This window comes from Phocoena phocoena, chromosome 5 (genome assembly GCF_963924675.1).
Source record: "Phocoena phocoena chromosome 5, mPhoPho1.1, whole genome shotgun sequence".
NCBI lineage: Eukaryota > Metazoa > Chordata > Mammalia > Artiodactyla > Phocoenidae > Phocoena > Phocoena phocoena.
The window spans coordinates 25166069-25180142 of NC_089223.1; the positions used below are offsets into that span (position 1 = coordinate 25166069).

Below are 14074 nucleotides of genomic sequence, written 5' to 3' on the forward strand. Positions count from 1 at the left end.
AAGAAACCTCAAATGGCAGCAATGCACAAAGTAGTTTGAGGCTATATGTATTTAAAAAAAAAAAAAAAGATCCACTGTTTAAAGGATGAGTTTTAACTTCTTTGAAAAATGAAAACTCAAAGATAAGTTGAGAAGGATTGACTGCCAGTGAAAAACTCTCCCGTCAACACTTGTGTCAGGGCAGCTACGTTCAGTGGTGCAGGCTGTGCACTGCACAAAGGTACCTTACTGGGTGGGTGGGTGGGGGTGGGTACTTAACATCACAGACAACAAAGATTTACATATTTATTATGTCAGTATCCCAGTAGATGGCAGTGTCTTGAGCAAAGGCGCTTTTAAAACTTTTCAATGGCCCACCAACCAGCTTTGGCTTCACCAAAAAAGCACCGACTGTCCTAACTGGAGGGATTCCATGAAATTAGTAGCCATTTCCATTTTTTAGAAACAAAATTCTGTGCCTTTAATTTTAACGTTAGAAAATATAAAGGGTGAAGAGACTATAGGGAGAGCTACTCCAAAATCACCAATTTCATTTGCTCTGTTTCCTGTTTATTTTCTTAATTGCTTCCATCTAATCCAGTGTTCTTTCTGTGTCATCTTTTACTTCTCAAGGTAATGGAGCATGGTTCTCTTATGCCTTCTAAAAAATGAAAAGGGGAAATTGCACAGATTGAAGCGGCACATCACGCTCGTACAAATTTGTGCAATTTCTATTACTGACTCATAAATATTTAAGGACAGGCACCCAAACAATCACACCGGAAAATTCTGTATTGGACACTTCCAAGTACGTATGTCTTTTAGTAAACTCTGTAAGTGCCATTATCTAAATCACAGAAAAATAGCCCACATTTCAAATTCTGAAAACTGGGCAAATTAAATGTTGGTCAGCACAGCATGATAGGACTCTACCTTTCTGATTTTCCCACTTCTGCTTTTTGTCTAGTAATGGGGGAAAAAACCAATTCAGGTAAATACTTCCTTGCTTTTGGAATAGAGCAAGCCAGGTGTGAGAAGTTTTTCTTATAGGCCTGCAATCTTATAGCCCCATGGACGCTGAATTATTAATGGGGAAGAGAGAGAACAAATAACCAAGAGAGGGTTCTTGGCAGCCATTGTTTGAAGTTCATGGTGTTACACAACATCGAGCATGTCCAATTCACCTGCCAGGAGCTATCTGATTCTTACTCTAGGGTTCCATTTTCCTATTTCGATCTTATCCAGCATCTGGTTGGGTGATGGTCCATGTCAGAAGATGTAGATCTTCTTTTTATTCCATTAAACTTTGGGATCTGGTTATGATATCATGCCTCATATATTTTCATCTACAAGTGATCATATTAGCTGGTTATCTGCTCCCAGCAGAACCTAGGCTTGTGCTGGGAAAGGAAATCGAAAAATCAAGATTGCGTTAGTCTCTTAAGCATTCAGTCCTTCTGTTCTCATGGGACTGGGCGGACCTTCTCCCCATCTCATTTGTCAGGTAGAATGGCATTAAGAATGCCACCGGCTATCTCAAAGGGGACGCACAGACTTCTTTACACTTAGGTTGAATTTTCTAGACTCTAAGGTTAAACAGGCAGACGAACTGCTGTTTAGCATTTACAGTGAAGCTCCATCTGAAGGACTGATTCAATGGAGGTGCTCCTAGGAGGGCACAGACAAGGGTGGAAGGAAGGGAAAGGTCAAGGCACTGGTGAGCAGGACCATGGGACCCAATCATCCCGGCTGCTAAGCAGACTGATTTCTCTGCCTGGCCACATGGGATACCCTGGTGGATAGTTTTCTCCTTTACTTTTGGGAAGATGATCCTAACTGAAGCAGCTGAGTCTAAGCTCTTAGGATAATTTTTTAAAAAGGCGTTCTCAAACCAGTTCTTCCAATGATGTCTAGGATTTGCTTCAAAATAATCTACAGGGAAGAAGAACAAAAGGAAGGGATGGATGAAACATGAATTGATAATTATTTAAACTTGATCATGGGTACATTCTCTGTTCTTGTATCTGTTTGAAATTTTCCATTGTAAGAGTTTTTGAAAAATGAGGTCAAGAGCCAATGATCCAGAAACTTGCTAGTTATTAGTTTCAACCCTTAGCTTTACCTAGAACTTCTTTTAAAAAATGGCTAACGGGGCTTCCCTGGTGGCGCAGTGGTTGAGAGTCCGCCTGCCGATGCAGGGGACACGGGTTCGTGCCCTGGTGCGGGAGGATTCCACGTGCCGCGGAGCGGCTGGGCCCGTGAGCCATGGCCGCTGAGCCTGCGCGTCCGGAGCCTGTGCTCCGCAACGGGAGAGGCCACAGCAGTGAGAGGCCCGCGTACCACACACACACACACAAAAAATGGCTAACAAGGAATGCTGTCCAACATCATTTTCTCTTTCCATGTCTCCCCATCTTATAATCGAGGAATTAACAAACAGCAGAATGGCCAATGGACAGCTGTGACGAGGGAGGACTGGATGAGGACAGAGGTGCAGTCATCAGCCCTTATGGGATGGGGAGTTACCTGTACGCACATCCATGGGCTTCCTGTTGCCTTGGTGCCCGGGCATGGAAACCAGCACCCCCATATCTCATTGGTAAGCACACATTGGAACTGCCAGAGACAGAGTGTTTCACACTTGGGTTGCTACACTTTTTCTTCATTCTTGTGTTTGGCATGAGAGTCAAGATTAATAATGATTAACAACAGTGGGGAAAGTTGTGGGTTGATAAAGGACAGAGGGAGAATTGGAGAGGATCAGTTTCTTTTTTCAGCATTGCACGTCTCTTTTCTCCTCTGGTTCCCCTGGATCTCCAGATCACAGAGGCAGATCTCACTGAGTGGAAGGGCTCAGGCACCCATCAGCATTTGGAAGTGCCTGATCTCAATACTGTGCTGAGGCCGGCGCCCAAGGCTGCTCTTCACAAGTCAGCTATCTTAAATGTGCCCAGCAACTCTGAAACATGGGCAATTCCGAACTTTGATTCCCACGATGAGCCATCGCTCTGGACAGTCAGCTTCTTCCAGGAAATGAAACGTGGCAGATCTGATAACTAACCAAACATCCCACTAAGTACTTAAAAAATCTGCAGGTATGGGAAGTTGGAGGCTCGATGTAAATCTGTCTGGAAAGTATCACAGATCATAGCTTAAAACATAACCCCATTAGCTGACCTTGTGCAGACCTCTTCCAAAAATAAGAGTTTCTTCCAAAACGGGAATCAAAAAAGAAGAGAGTTGGCGTTTTTTCCCCTTATTTCTGCTATCGGTTAACTCAGGTTAAAGAGGATTTCTTGGCACAAGGCAGCTTGATTCTATTCCACCTGAAGTAATGAGGTGAGAAGGTAAAAAGAGATCTCTTTGAGGAGAGGCTAATTGGGCAAGTTGCCTACTCAAAGGAAAAATAAAAACACACCAAGGATTTTGTAGAGCAATAAACCAGGAAACCTATAACACTGATTTCTGCACACCACATTGTAGGGATGGGGGAGCTCATAGGAAGCACCTCTTGTTCTGCATTGGGCAAAAGCTCTGATTTGGATCTCTTCTTACGCATAATCTCCCAGCAACAGGAGAATTTAAGGATTGCTTCGTTTTTTGCCAAATGGCTAAAAAAAACCCCTCTCTTCTATCCTGTAGTTATGCTTCAGCTCCAGCCAAGGCAACCGAGGCTAAGGAGGTATTGTACATTTCACTTGTTTGGGGCTAGTTCAAACCTCCTCTTACCTCGTCCCAGAGAACACCTGAAAAGCATAATAACAGGGTCTCGCAGCATACCTTTCTCCTAGGTAAATATTATCATGTAATCTTAAAGAACCGGCAGAAAGCCTCCATAGGAGATGGGGCTGGGGTCTTGCCCAGATCCCCTTGACCGCACTGGTGCACTCACCCCGCATCCCCAGGGGTGCCGGCTGCTCGTAGTGAGAACTGCCCTCACCGTTGGAGCCCCCCCCAACCCCGCACCTGGCAGGCTACACATCCCCTGATGAAGTTAGTGGATAATGAGGGGGGACCAAGAGCTGGCCCCCTTACCTCAAGGCAGGATTTACTCTGCGGTGCAATTCATGTTCCAGAATTCTCTGCGGGAGACAACGGGCCCTAGAATCCTTGCTCAGCTCCCCTTCCCTCTCCAGCCCCATCCCATCCCTGCAGGTCCCTCTGAGAGCACGCCCTCCATAACACACCCGCACAGGGATCCCTGTCTCGGGCTCTGCTTCTAGGGAACCTGACCTGTGACACTTCAGGAAGCCCAGGGAAGCAACTTAAAATGGACACCTCTTATTTTTAATCTGCCGTCTTTCGATGTCTACCAATCTGGCCCATTTCATGTGTTTAGACTCACGAACATAAGCATAGATACCAAAAAAAAAAAAAAAAAAATAGCCTTAGGATTACATGGAGAAGGCAGGCTGGAATCTATAGTAGCTCACATCTCCTATTTGGGCATCCAACTGAACAAAGTCCCCTCTCCATCCCCCAGACCCATTTCCCAACACAACGCACAGACCAGATGGAAAGACTCATTCCCCATCTGCGTACTTATACACGGAGGCAAGCCTAACACCATGCTTGGGTTAGAGTCAGGTTCTGTCCCTAATACTATATGAACCCTGTGTGACTCTGCTTTAATTACTGTTTAATATTTGATAGTCCCAAATGCCGATTCACAGAGTTAAAAAGAAGCAAATGAACACCATTCACGAGCCCGGTGATGGTCCGAGGTCGACTCACATCACATCCAAAGGAAAAACACTGTTGATCTTCCGTCACAAGAATTAAATCGTAAAACCAAGCAACGGCTCCCAGGAGGAAGAATCTAAGTTTGCTCAGGAAAGTAAAGTTCCTTGACTTAAAGCCTGCCAAGGGGGAGACTGCCTCTCCCCTGAGCTCCCTTTCCACGGAGGTGGGTCTGCACTTGTTGGCACCTGCCTGCAACAGTTCAGGTCTGGGTGGTTATGAGCCTCAGGCTGGGTGGCAGTACTGACCCGTCCTTTTCCTTTCAGGCGGCAGACTGATGGGCAGCCCACCCTGGCTGACCTTCTCTTAAACTGCCTTTGGCAAATGGAAAGCTTCCTTAACCTACAGTTGTTAGTGATGTCAGTTTTCCTGCAATTTCTGAAAGCATTGTCTTTCTTCTGCTTTTTACATTTTTGCCCTCCTAACAATGCAGTGAGTTAAAAAGCTGGGATGTCCCTGGTGACAAGTTATCAGTCCACAGCTGCAAAGCTACTTAGGAACACAGTTCAACCTCGGTCTACCCACCGACTGAGGCTTTCCTGAGATACAGATCCAGCTCCCAAATACAGCCACCCACTTCAACTCTCCGGTCAGGAAACTTCTGCCAAGAGGATAATATTATCTACTTCACACAATCATTGTAAGGAATAAAAAATAATAGCATAAGGAAAACTCTCCAGCAAAGTGACACATTTAGATGTTTAATAACTGTGAATGGCCTTCCCCCTTGGTGTCCTTTGCGTTTTGTGTTGTTTCCACCAACCAAAGTTCAAATACAAAATGATGATAAAGGGGTGACTTTTGAACCCAGTGGGAGAGTACGGTTTGAGGAATGTTGCTCAAACTGTGACGTGGGCCTCAAGGCCCCCAGAGGGAGTGTTCCGAGGGGACTCCACAGTGGCCTACCTGGTGGTCGTCCGGATGGTGTTTTCTTTCGTGTGAATGTGCTCTTTGCTCACCTTCTCTGTAAAGAGAAAGGATGAAACAGACACCTCTTAGGTTGTTCTGACTCGATTTGTGTGTTTCAGGCTGAAGCAGAAACATCCTCCACATTCCTCTTTCTCTTTTGTGGGTTTCTTTTTTAAACATTCAAACCATTCCTGTCTTATTGGTAAAGACAGGCAACAAAAGCATGTCGATAGCATCCACCAAAATAGTTTATTAAAAACCAATCAAAGGGAAAGAATTACTAACAAAGTACAACTGTGTTGTCTGATTTTCATCAGGCCTCAGTAAGTACATGTACACACACACACACACACACACACACACAGATGTGCATAAAGATAGTTATTTCTCTTATATTTTTCCCCAGCTGAAAATGTCTGCTTTTCTCTGATTCAGCATGAAAACTGCAGTTGTTGCAACTGTTCCGCTTCTGACTTGGATGACAACCTTTAAGCATTCTGTATTGTCAGGCCCCTTTGTGAGACGGGATATAAAAACAAACGTAGGACCTCTGGGTGCGAGAGTCATCGAGTGCACACATTCTGATAAATGTCACAGGGGACAAAAAATATCATTAGACAAGAGGAGGTAAACTCTTGTCCTGAGGTCTGAATCTACCAGCTGTCAGAAATTATTTCATTAGCTTTCAGGAACACAAAAGTTGACCTCTGGTCTTCCCCGTCCAGTTCAAATGTGAGGATTCTGCCCTGACGTTCACAGCTCTGGGTGGCTTCTTTTAAGTCTCCAGAGGAAACCTGGCCACCTCTACAAGGGTTTCAGATTTCAACAGCAGGGCAAGTGAAAAACTCCTAATCTTACGGATTTGGGGGAAAATTTTAAACAAAGATATACGCTGTCCCGTGTTTTTTAACACTGGTCTGAAGCTGCTGTGTGCATATGTGTGTGGACAATTCCTTTCTGTCCGTTCAACAGTGACAATGAGGGTGAATCTGGATTCACAGGCAGTGTTCTTTCAGAGAGCAGGAAATCGGGGCTAACTGACTTGCTTGAGGTCACCCAGGCAGTCAGTGACAGCGCCAGGGTGAGAACTCTCAGACACAAAGTTTTTAGCTGATAGCAGACCATGATAATGTACTGCTAGAGACAGAGACTTTTTTCAAAGAATCACACTGGCCTCACTCTTGCAGATTTGAACTGCTAAATCATTTTCAAAGTTATATTGTTTTAGAGATGCTTTCAGCTTGTTTTTTTTTTTTTTTTTTTTTTTTTAAAGCAAAGCGTCTTGCATGTTTGGAGTTTTTTTGGAACTTGCAAAGATCTATGTGGCCTATTCAGTTTACTGACTTAACTCTTTCCACCTCTCTGAGCTCTGCACAAACACAGTCCTTGTCTGAGAACTCCGAGGCTGCCATTTTCGGCACCGATTGATAACCTTACAGCTATGGGGGCGTGTCATGAGGCCCATGAGAAGGTGAGCTATCAGGATGCCTTGCAGATTCTAGCTTCTTTCCTCTTTTCCGGTATTTTTCTTAGGGGAGAAAAGTCAGTACTTAAATAATGAGGCATTTAATGGGTGTTTTAAATCTGTTAGCCATAACAAAACAGAGTTTATCAAATATTAGTAACAAACTCTACTGATGCCTGAATTTCAGTATGTAGGCCAATGCTTGACCAAGGACAAAGTATCTGTATTTCTATATAAGTCTGAATCTTATATGAGTCTCTTTCATCCATCTCAATCACATTCAAGCAGTAACGGCACATTAAATTTGACAAAGAGCCCGCAGCTTGAATGAGGTGATAAAGAGAACAGCTTAGGTTCTAGAACCCTCACCTATTCTATCAAGACACTTAGCTGAGCTAGAATCGGTGATTCCTTAGCTTTTTAATAGGTGATCACTTAGCTGATTCCTAAACTTTGACTTCTGAGTATTTGAAGTAGAAAAAGTTGGTTTACAGGAAATGTTCTACTATGTTATAGCTGGAAAAGCGTCCTCACAGTTTCGTCTTTTGCCTTCCCCTTTCCTTGATTTTTTTTTTTTTTTTGGCAAGCTACCGTAAAAATCTCATTAATTCCGACCACGCTGATTTGGAGTTCACAGTAACTCAGTCACTGTTGGAGTAAATTGAAGTTCATCTTTTGCACATTAGGAAAAGAAAAGAAAGGCTGTTAATCAGATCACCTAAACGAAATTAGAGGTGAGACGTTTAGTCCAGGCAACAGGGATCATTTGCACGGAGCTGCATAGGTTCCAATTTCAAACGGTTCTTAACTATTTACTAAAGAAAGTTTGGCAGGAGTCCTACCAGGCAGCCTTTGATGAACTCTTCGTTTGAGAGGTCGTATACACGTTAAAGTAACAAAACGGATTTCTGTCTAAAAAATCCTATAATGCTGGTGTTTTTACTTCGTTAGAGTGGCTTTCCCTCCAATTAGTCCCCATTATTGACTTTTTTTTTTTTTCCTCGAGGCAACGTACCTGACAGTTGAAAAAGAAGCTCGGAAGCCATCTTCACAGAGATGTCCTGACTGAAGAGGTTTCTCTCTGGGGGCACTCTGCTTTCTGGCATCTTCTGTAAGGGTTCAGTTTTCTCTCGCCCAATTAAAGTGCTATAGCCAACACTGCGGCTGGGTGATATTGAGGCCTGCGAGTCCTGGATGTCCACCTCCATGGGTTCCTCTTTGATCTTCACCATCTGAGTGTCCTTGTAGCTTTCCGCTGCAAACAGGTGAATGAAGAACAAAAACGCCAGAGTTTCTTAATTCTGAACCAAACCCAGTTTCTAATCACAGAGAGAGCTACGAGGCTTGAGTCAGGGAGGAGTTTAGAAGACAGCGCCGTGGCACACTGGAACACAGTTTGAAAAACTTCTACTTTAATCTATCTGGTTTCCAGAAAAGGAAGGAACCTGAAGCTCAGAGAAATCAGGGGACTTGCCCAAGGCCACACAAATGGCAACAGAACCAGGCCTGCTGCTACAGATCTAGAACCAGGTTTCTTGACCAAAGTCTCCCAGTCACTCCCACACACTCCTTCCTCTCTGCCATGATGCTTCCAGGACTTACAGAGGACACAGCGAATATCTGTCCTTGTTTTATAATGTACTCAATTTCAGTGACTCAGTTAAAAGCAAGCATATTCATACTATGATTTTCTCCCTCTGTTTTGAAAGCTCTGATCAATGTTTTTGCTTTCTCTTCTAGGGCACCTAAATTAATAAAGGATAAATAGGGTTGATTCAGCTGAGATGTTTACACCTTGCTGGGAGCTAGTAATCCTCAAGACCACCTAGGATGTTAATTGCAGCGCAAGAATTAACACTTAGAAAAACAGCGATCTTACAAGTTATAATAACAGTTCAACTTACTGACTGCTCTGGCTTTAGGTGTGGCCATTGAACATTTGGTCTTTAGTTTGAAACATACATTTACTTTGCAAGGCTGGAGTGTCTTTATGTTCATACGTTCCTTAGAGCTAATGAGAGAACATCTTGGAAACAAGGTGGGACAATTAGCGCATTAATTTGGGTCACTTTAAAATAAGGCCACGCTTTCAAATTGGTAAGCATTTATTAGTTATTACTGTGTCCTCAGCATTCTGGAAAACACAGAAACCAAAAAGGATCTGATAGATAGACAAGACAGACAGATAGATAAGATAGGGTAGTGGGTTGAATCGTGGCCCCCCAAAACGATATGACTATGTCATAACCCCAGGAACTTGTGAATGTGACCTTATATGGAAAAAAGGTATTTGTAGATGTGATTAAGGATCTCAAGATAAGATGATCCTGGATTATCCAGGTGGGCCCTAAATCCAATGACAAGTGTCCATATAATAGACAGAAGAGGACAAGACACAGACACAGTGGAAAAGGCCATGTGAGGACAGAGACAGTGCTGTAAGACTGACTGTCTGTGTCTCCCCTCCAAATTAATATGCTGAAACCTAATCACCAATGTGACGATATTTGGAAGTGGGGCCTTTGGGAGGTGATTAGGTCATGAGGGAGGAGTCCTCAAGGATGGGGGTTAATGCCCTTATGGAGAAGACCCCGGACAGCTCCCTCACCCCTTCCTGCATGTGAGGACTCAGTGCAGAGACGCCTGACAATGAACCAGGAAGAGGGCTCTCACCTGACCGTGCTGGCACCCTGACCCTCGACTTCCAGATGCCAGAGCTGTGAGAAATACCTCTCTGTTGTTTACAAGCTACCCAGTCTGTGATGTTCTGTTACAGCAGCCGGAACGGACTAAGAGAGACCGGAGTTTTGCTGCCACAAGCTAAGGATTGCCTGGTGTCACCAGAAACTGGAGAGAGTAAGAAAAGATTCTCCCCTAGAGCCTTCAGATTTCAGACTCCTGGCCCCCATTTCTGTAGTTTTAAGCTACGAAGTTTGTGGTAATTTGTGACGGATGGATGGATAGATAGATATAACTAACTATAAGAGGCAACATAAAGCAGGTGCTGATCTTGGGACAGTTAGGAGCTATGACAGGGGAAATCTCATTGCTGTAAGCTGGGTAGTCAGAGAAAGCTACGCTCTCCTTGCCAAGTATGAGACAGGTGAAAGTCAGGTACATGCGTACTTTATTGATTTGCAATAAAGAAGACAGTGGAGTACTTTAAATTAAATGATTAAAATTAATGTGGTGCTATCCATAAGATCTCATGTAAGAATTGTGCTTTTTTGCTTCCTGACATATTACACATGCTTCTCAGAGAAAACGACTTGTTTTTTGTCAGCAACTAAACTTCAGGCAACTGTTATATTTAATTTAGATCCTTTCCCCCTCCCTGTATTCCTGCCAAGCAGTTTTTTTCTTTTTTCTCTGCATGTCTGTGAAGTTCAGAAAAACCAAGTCCATTGATTCAATCATGATAAAAAAAAAAAAAAAAAAGAAGAAGACTATAAAGCTTTCCAAGTTACATGCCTGGCTTCTCTGCCTTTATTTCTAGTCCCTGATTCTTTCCTGAGTACTGACGACACCCCCTGTCCACTTAGGGATTTGGGGACCTGACAGCCATCCTGACCTTCCCTTAGATCACCCATAGGTGCAGTCACCACACACAGTGCCCTGTTTGTGTCCCCTCAAACTACTTGGGATTTGGAAAATAAACAGTGGGGTCAGTGTCACAGGTACATAATGATGTCTCTGAACCTTGCAAGTCATTCCAAGGCCTGAAGACAAACACAAAGGGATACTAGAAAGAGATTCATTGTGTTAAAAAAATAAAAATCTCAACAACATAAAAAGAGCAAAGCTAGAAAGAAGCTCCATTATTTATATCCCCCAAGCGCCCTTTCCCCCAGCTTTGCCCCTGGATTAAAAACCACCTGGCTCCCTGGTGGCGCAGCAGTTAAGAATCTGCCTACCAATGCAGGGAACACGGGTTCGAGCCCTGGTCCGGGAAGATCCCACATGCCGCGGAGCAACTAAGCCCGTGCGCCACAACTACTGAGCCTGCGCTCTAGAGCCCACGAGCCACAACTACTGAGCCCACATGCCACAACTACTTAAGCCTGCGCGCCTACAGCCTGTGCTCCACAACGAGACAAGCCACCGCAATGAGATGCCCGCACACCGCAAGGAAGAGCAGCCCCCGCTCTCCGCAACTAGAGAAAGCCCGCGTGCAGCAACGAAGACCCAATGCAGCCAAAAATAAATACATTAATAAATTAATTAAAAAAACCCAAAAAACCCACCTGGCTATTTGTGCCACCGGATTTAATGAAACCTGTTTTTAAAAGCTACTTGGGATAATTTCAAATATGACTTTCCATGAAGTGCTTTCTGCTCTTCCTTATGACAACTCTTGACTTTTCAACTATGCACAACACTGATCACAGAGTGAAGTAAGTCAGAAAGAGAAAAACAAATACCACATGCTAACACATATATATGGAATCTAAAAAAAAAAAAAAGTTCTGAAGAACCTAGGGGCCGGACAGGAATAAAGACGCAGACGTAGAGAATGGACTTGAGGATATGCGGAGGGGGAAGGGTAAGCGGGGACGAAGTGAGAGAGTGGCATGTACATATATATACTACAAAATGTAAAATAGATAGCTAGTGGGAAGCAGCCACATAGCACAGGGAGATCAGCTCTGTGCTTTGTGTCCACCTAGAGGGGTGGGAGAGGGAAGGTGGGAGGGAGACGCAAGAGGGAGGAGATATGGGGATATATGTATACTTATAGCTGATTCACTTCGTTATACAGCAGAAACTAACACACCATTGTAAAGCAATTATACTCCAATAAAGATGCTTAAAAAACCCCCCAAACCCTTTAGCATTTGTAATCTACCCGACAGACTCCAGACTCACCGAGAAGACTTTTCAAACTGACATCTCAATGGGCAAGTGAGACATGATTCAATAAATATTTTTATAGTCCTTGCTCTTGTATGCAATAGCGTCATTGCCAAGTGTTTTCTTGCCTTTTTTTAAAAAGCAGGTTTCTCAACCTCAGCCCTATGGACATTTGAAGCCAGATACTTCTTTGCTGTGGGAGGCTGTGCTGTGCACTGTAGGGTGTTTAGCACATCTCTGGTCTCTACTCTCTACAAACGAGGAGTGCCAGCCCCCTAGCTGTGACAACTACGAGTAACTCCAGACATCGCCAGTGTCCTCTGGAGGGCAAAACCACAGCTGTAAAGTTTTTCCCACACTCTTGTTTTCACCCCTTCTCCTCTTCCCGCCCCAATTAATCAGGACCCAAGGCCAAGCAGAAAGAAGCAGCTCCTCCTAAGTTCCAACTCGGTTGATCACCGTCTCAGGCCAGCTGGTCGAGGATGCGGGAGGCAGCGGACTTGGGAACAGAGTTTCTGCTACAGATCCCACTTGGTCCCCAGGCCAGCTCGCTCCCTGTTGCCTGGGGCGTCCTAACATAGCAATGGTTGAATACCTCACTCCACTCACTCTTAGCTTTGACTCCCACGCCACAAATACGAACTCAACTCCAGTGGGCTCTACTGCTACTTCAAGAGAGAACCTGGCATGTGGGAAGAGATGAGAGAGTGTTAACAGTGTCTGATGCCTGTAGGTGACTGTTTACTTCAACGCTTATTTGTATTCTGTAATTTTTCTGTGATGAATATCTTGTCATTCACCTGAATTTTTTTTAAAATGGAAAACACATACACCCATAAAAAGATGCTATTTCCTCTTCAGAAGTGTACAGAACAGTGTACATGTGTGTGTACACGTCTGGTAGCATTGGAAGAGTTGGTTCGTGGCTCCAACAAGCCCTATTCAAACTCTGCTTGGCAACAGAAGGGGAAAAAGGCAACAGGAATGCCATAATACTGTTTTCTTTCCTGCCTTCATAAGCACAACACATATTAGCTATCAAAGTGGATTATTTCATTCTTCAGTCACTTGGCCATTCTGTAATCTTTTTTCTTTTTTTTTTTTAACATTTTTACTGGAGTATAATTGCTTTATAATGGTGTGTTCGTTTCTGCTGTATAACAAAGTGAATCAGCTATATGTATCCATATATCCCCATACCTCCTCCCTCTTGCGTCTCCCTCCCATCCTCCCTATCCCACCCCTCTAGGTGGTCACAAAGCACCGAGCTGATCTCTCTGTGCTATGGGGCCGCTTCCCGCTAGCTATCTATTTTACATTTGGTAGTGTATATATGTCCATGCCGCTCTCTCACTTCGTCCCAGCTTACCCTTCGCCTTCCCCGTGTCCTCAAGTCCATTCTCTACGTCTGCGTCTTTATTCCTGTCCTGCCCCTAGGTGTAATCTTTTATCAATGTCTACTATGTACTCAGAACCATGATAGATGATTCATGGGATTCAGAGACAAGTAAGGCAAGGTTCTTGCCCTCAAGCAGTTTAAATCCAAATGGATGTATGATCAGACAAGTATCAACAGCCCTCTCATACAAGAAGTGAAATTAAAACACAGTGTGGGAAGAGGGGTCGAGGAAGACCACGAGCCAAAGCAAAAAGGTGGAATTGTACTCGACCGGGGGCGTCCAGGGAATAAATATCACACTGTCCGTTCGGCTGGAGCGCCAACGTTGAGAGGCGGAGCTGGCTCCTTGGGTAAGCGGGACTCGTGAGGTGTCAACGGAAAAGCAACTCTAGTTTTGTCTGCCGTTGTCTCTTTAAACCTGCCTGGTTTAAATGTTCCTCGCCTGGTCCTGGGTGAAATCTCAGTCAGGCCCATAACCCGATAATTCTTAGGTAATACAAAGCCTTACAGCCCTTTAAACAGCAAAGGAATGGTCTTGATTCGGAATCCGGAAGGCCCAACCCCACAGGTTAAGCCACAGTTCAGCCTTTCCGCGAAGGTGAACCCAGCTCCTCCCTGGGAGGGCCCACAGGTCGCCTGTGACTGGGGGGAAATGGTGGGTTCTGCACCCTCTCCCTGTCTTCTCACACCCTCCCCAGCACTCTAGCTGCCCTTCCTGAATCTATAACTGG

At 44.4% G+C, this 14074-nt stretch overlaps 1 protein-coding gene across 1 annotated transcript in view; it reads right to left on the reverse strand.

Annotated features, from left to right (window-relative positions):
- The window catches only part of ZNF827 (zinc finger protein 827), a 141010-nt gene that overhangs the window by 73434 nt on the left and 53502 nt on the right, over positions 1–14074 (reverse strand). The window contains exons 5-6 of the mRNA XM_065877197.1: positions 8109–8348; positions 5626–5683 (exon numbers count right to left, since the gene is read on the reverse strand). Of these exons, the coding sequence (XP_065733269.1) occupies positions 5626–5683; positions 8109–8348 (298 nt within the window). The remainder of the gene's footprint in view (positions 1–5625; positions 5684–8108; positions 8349–14074) is intronic.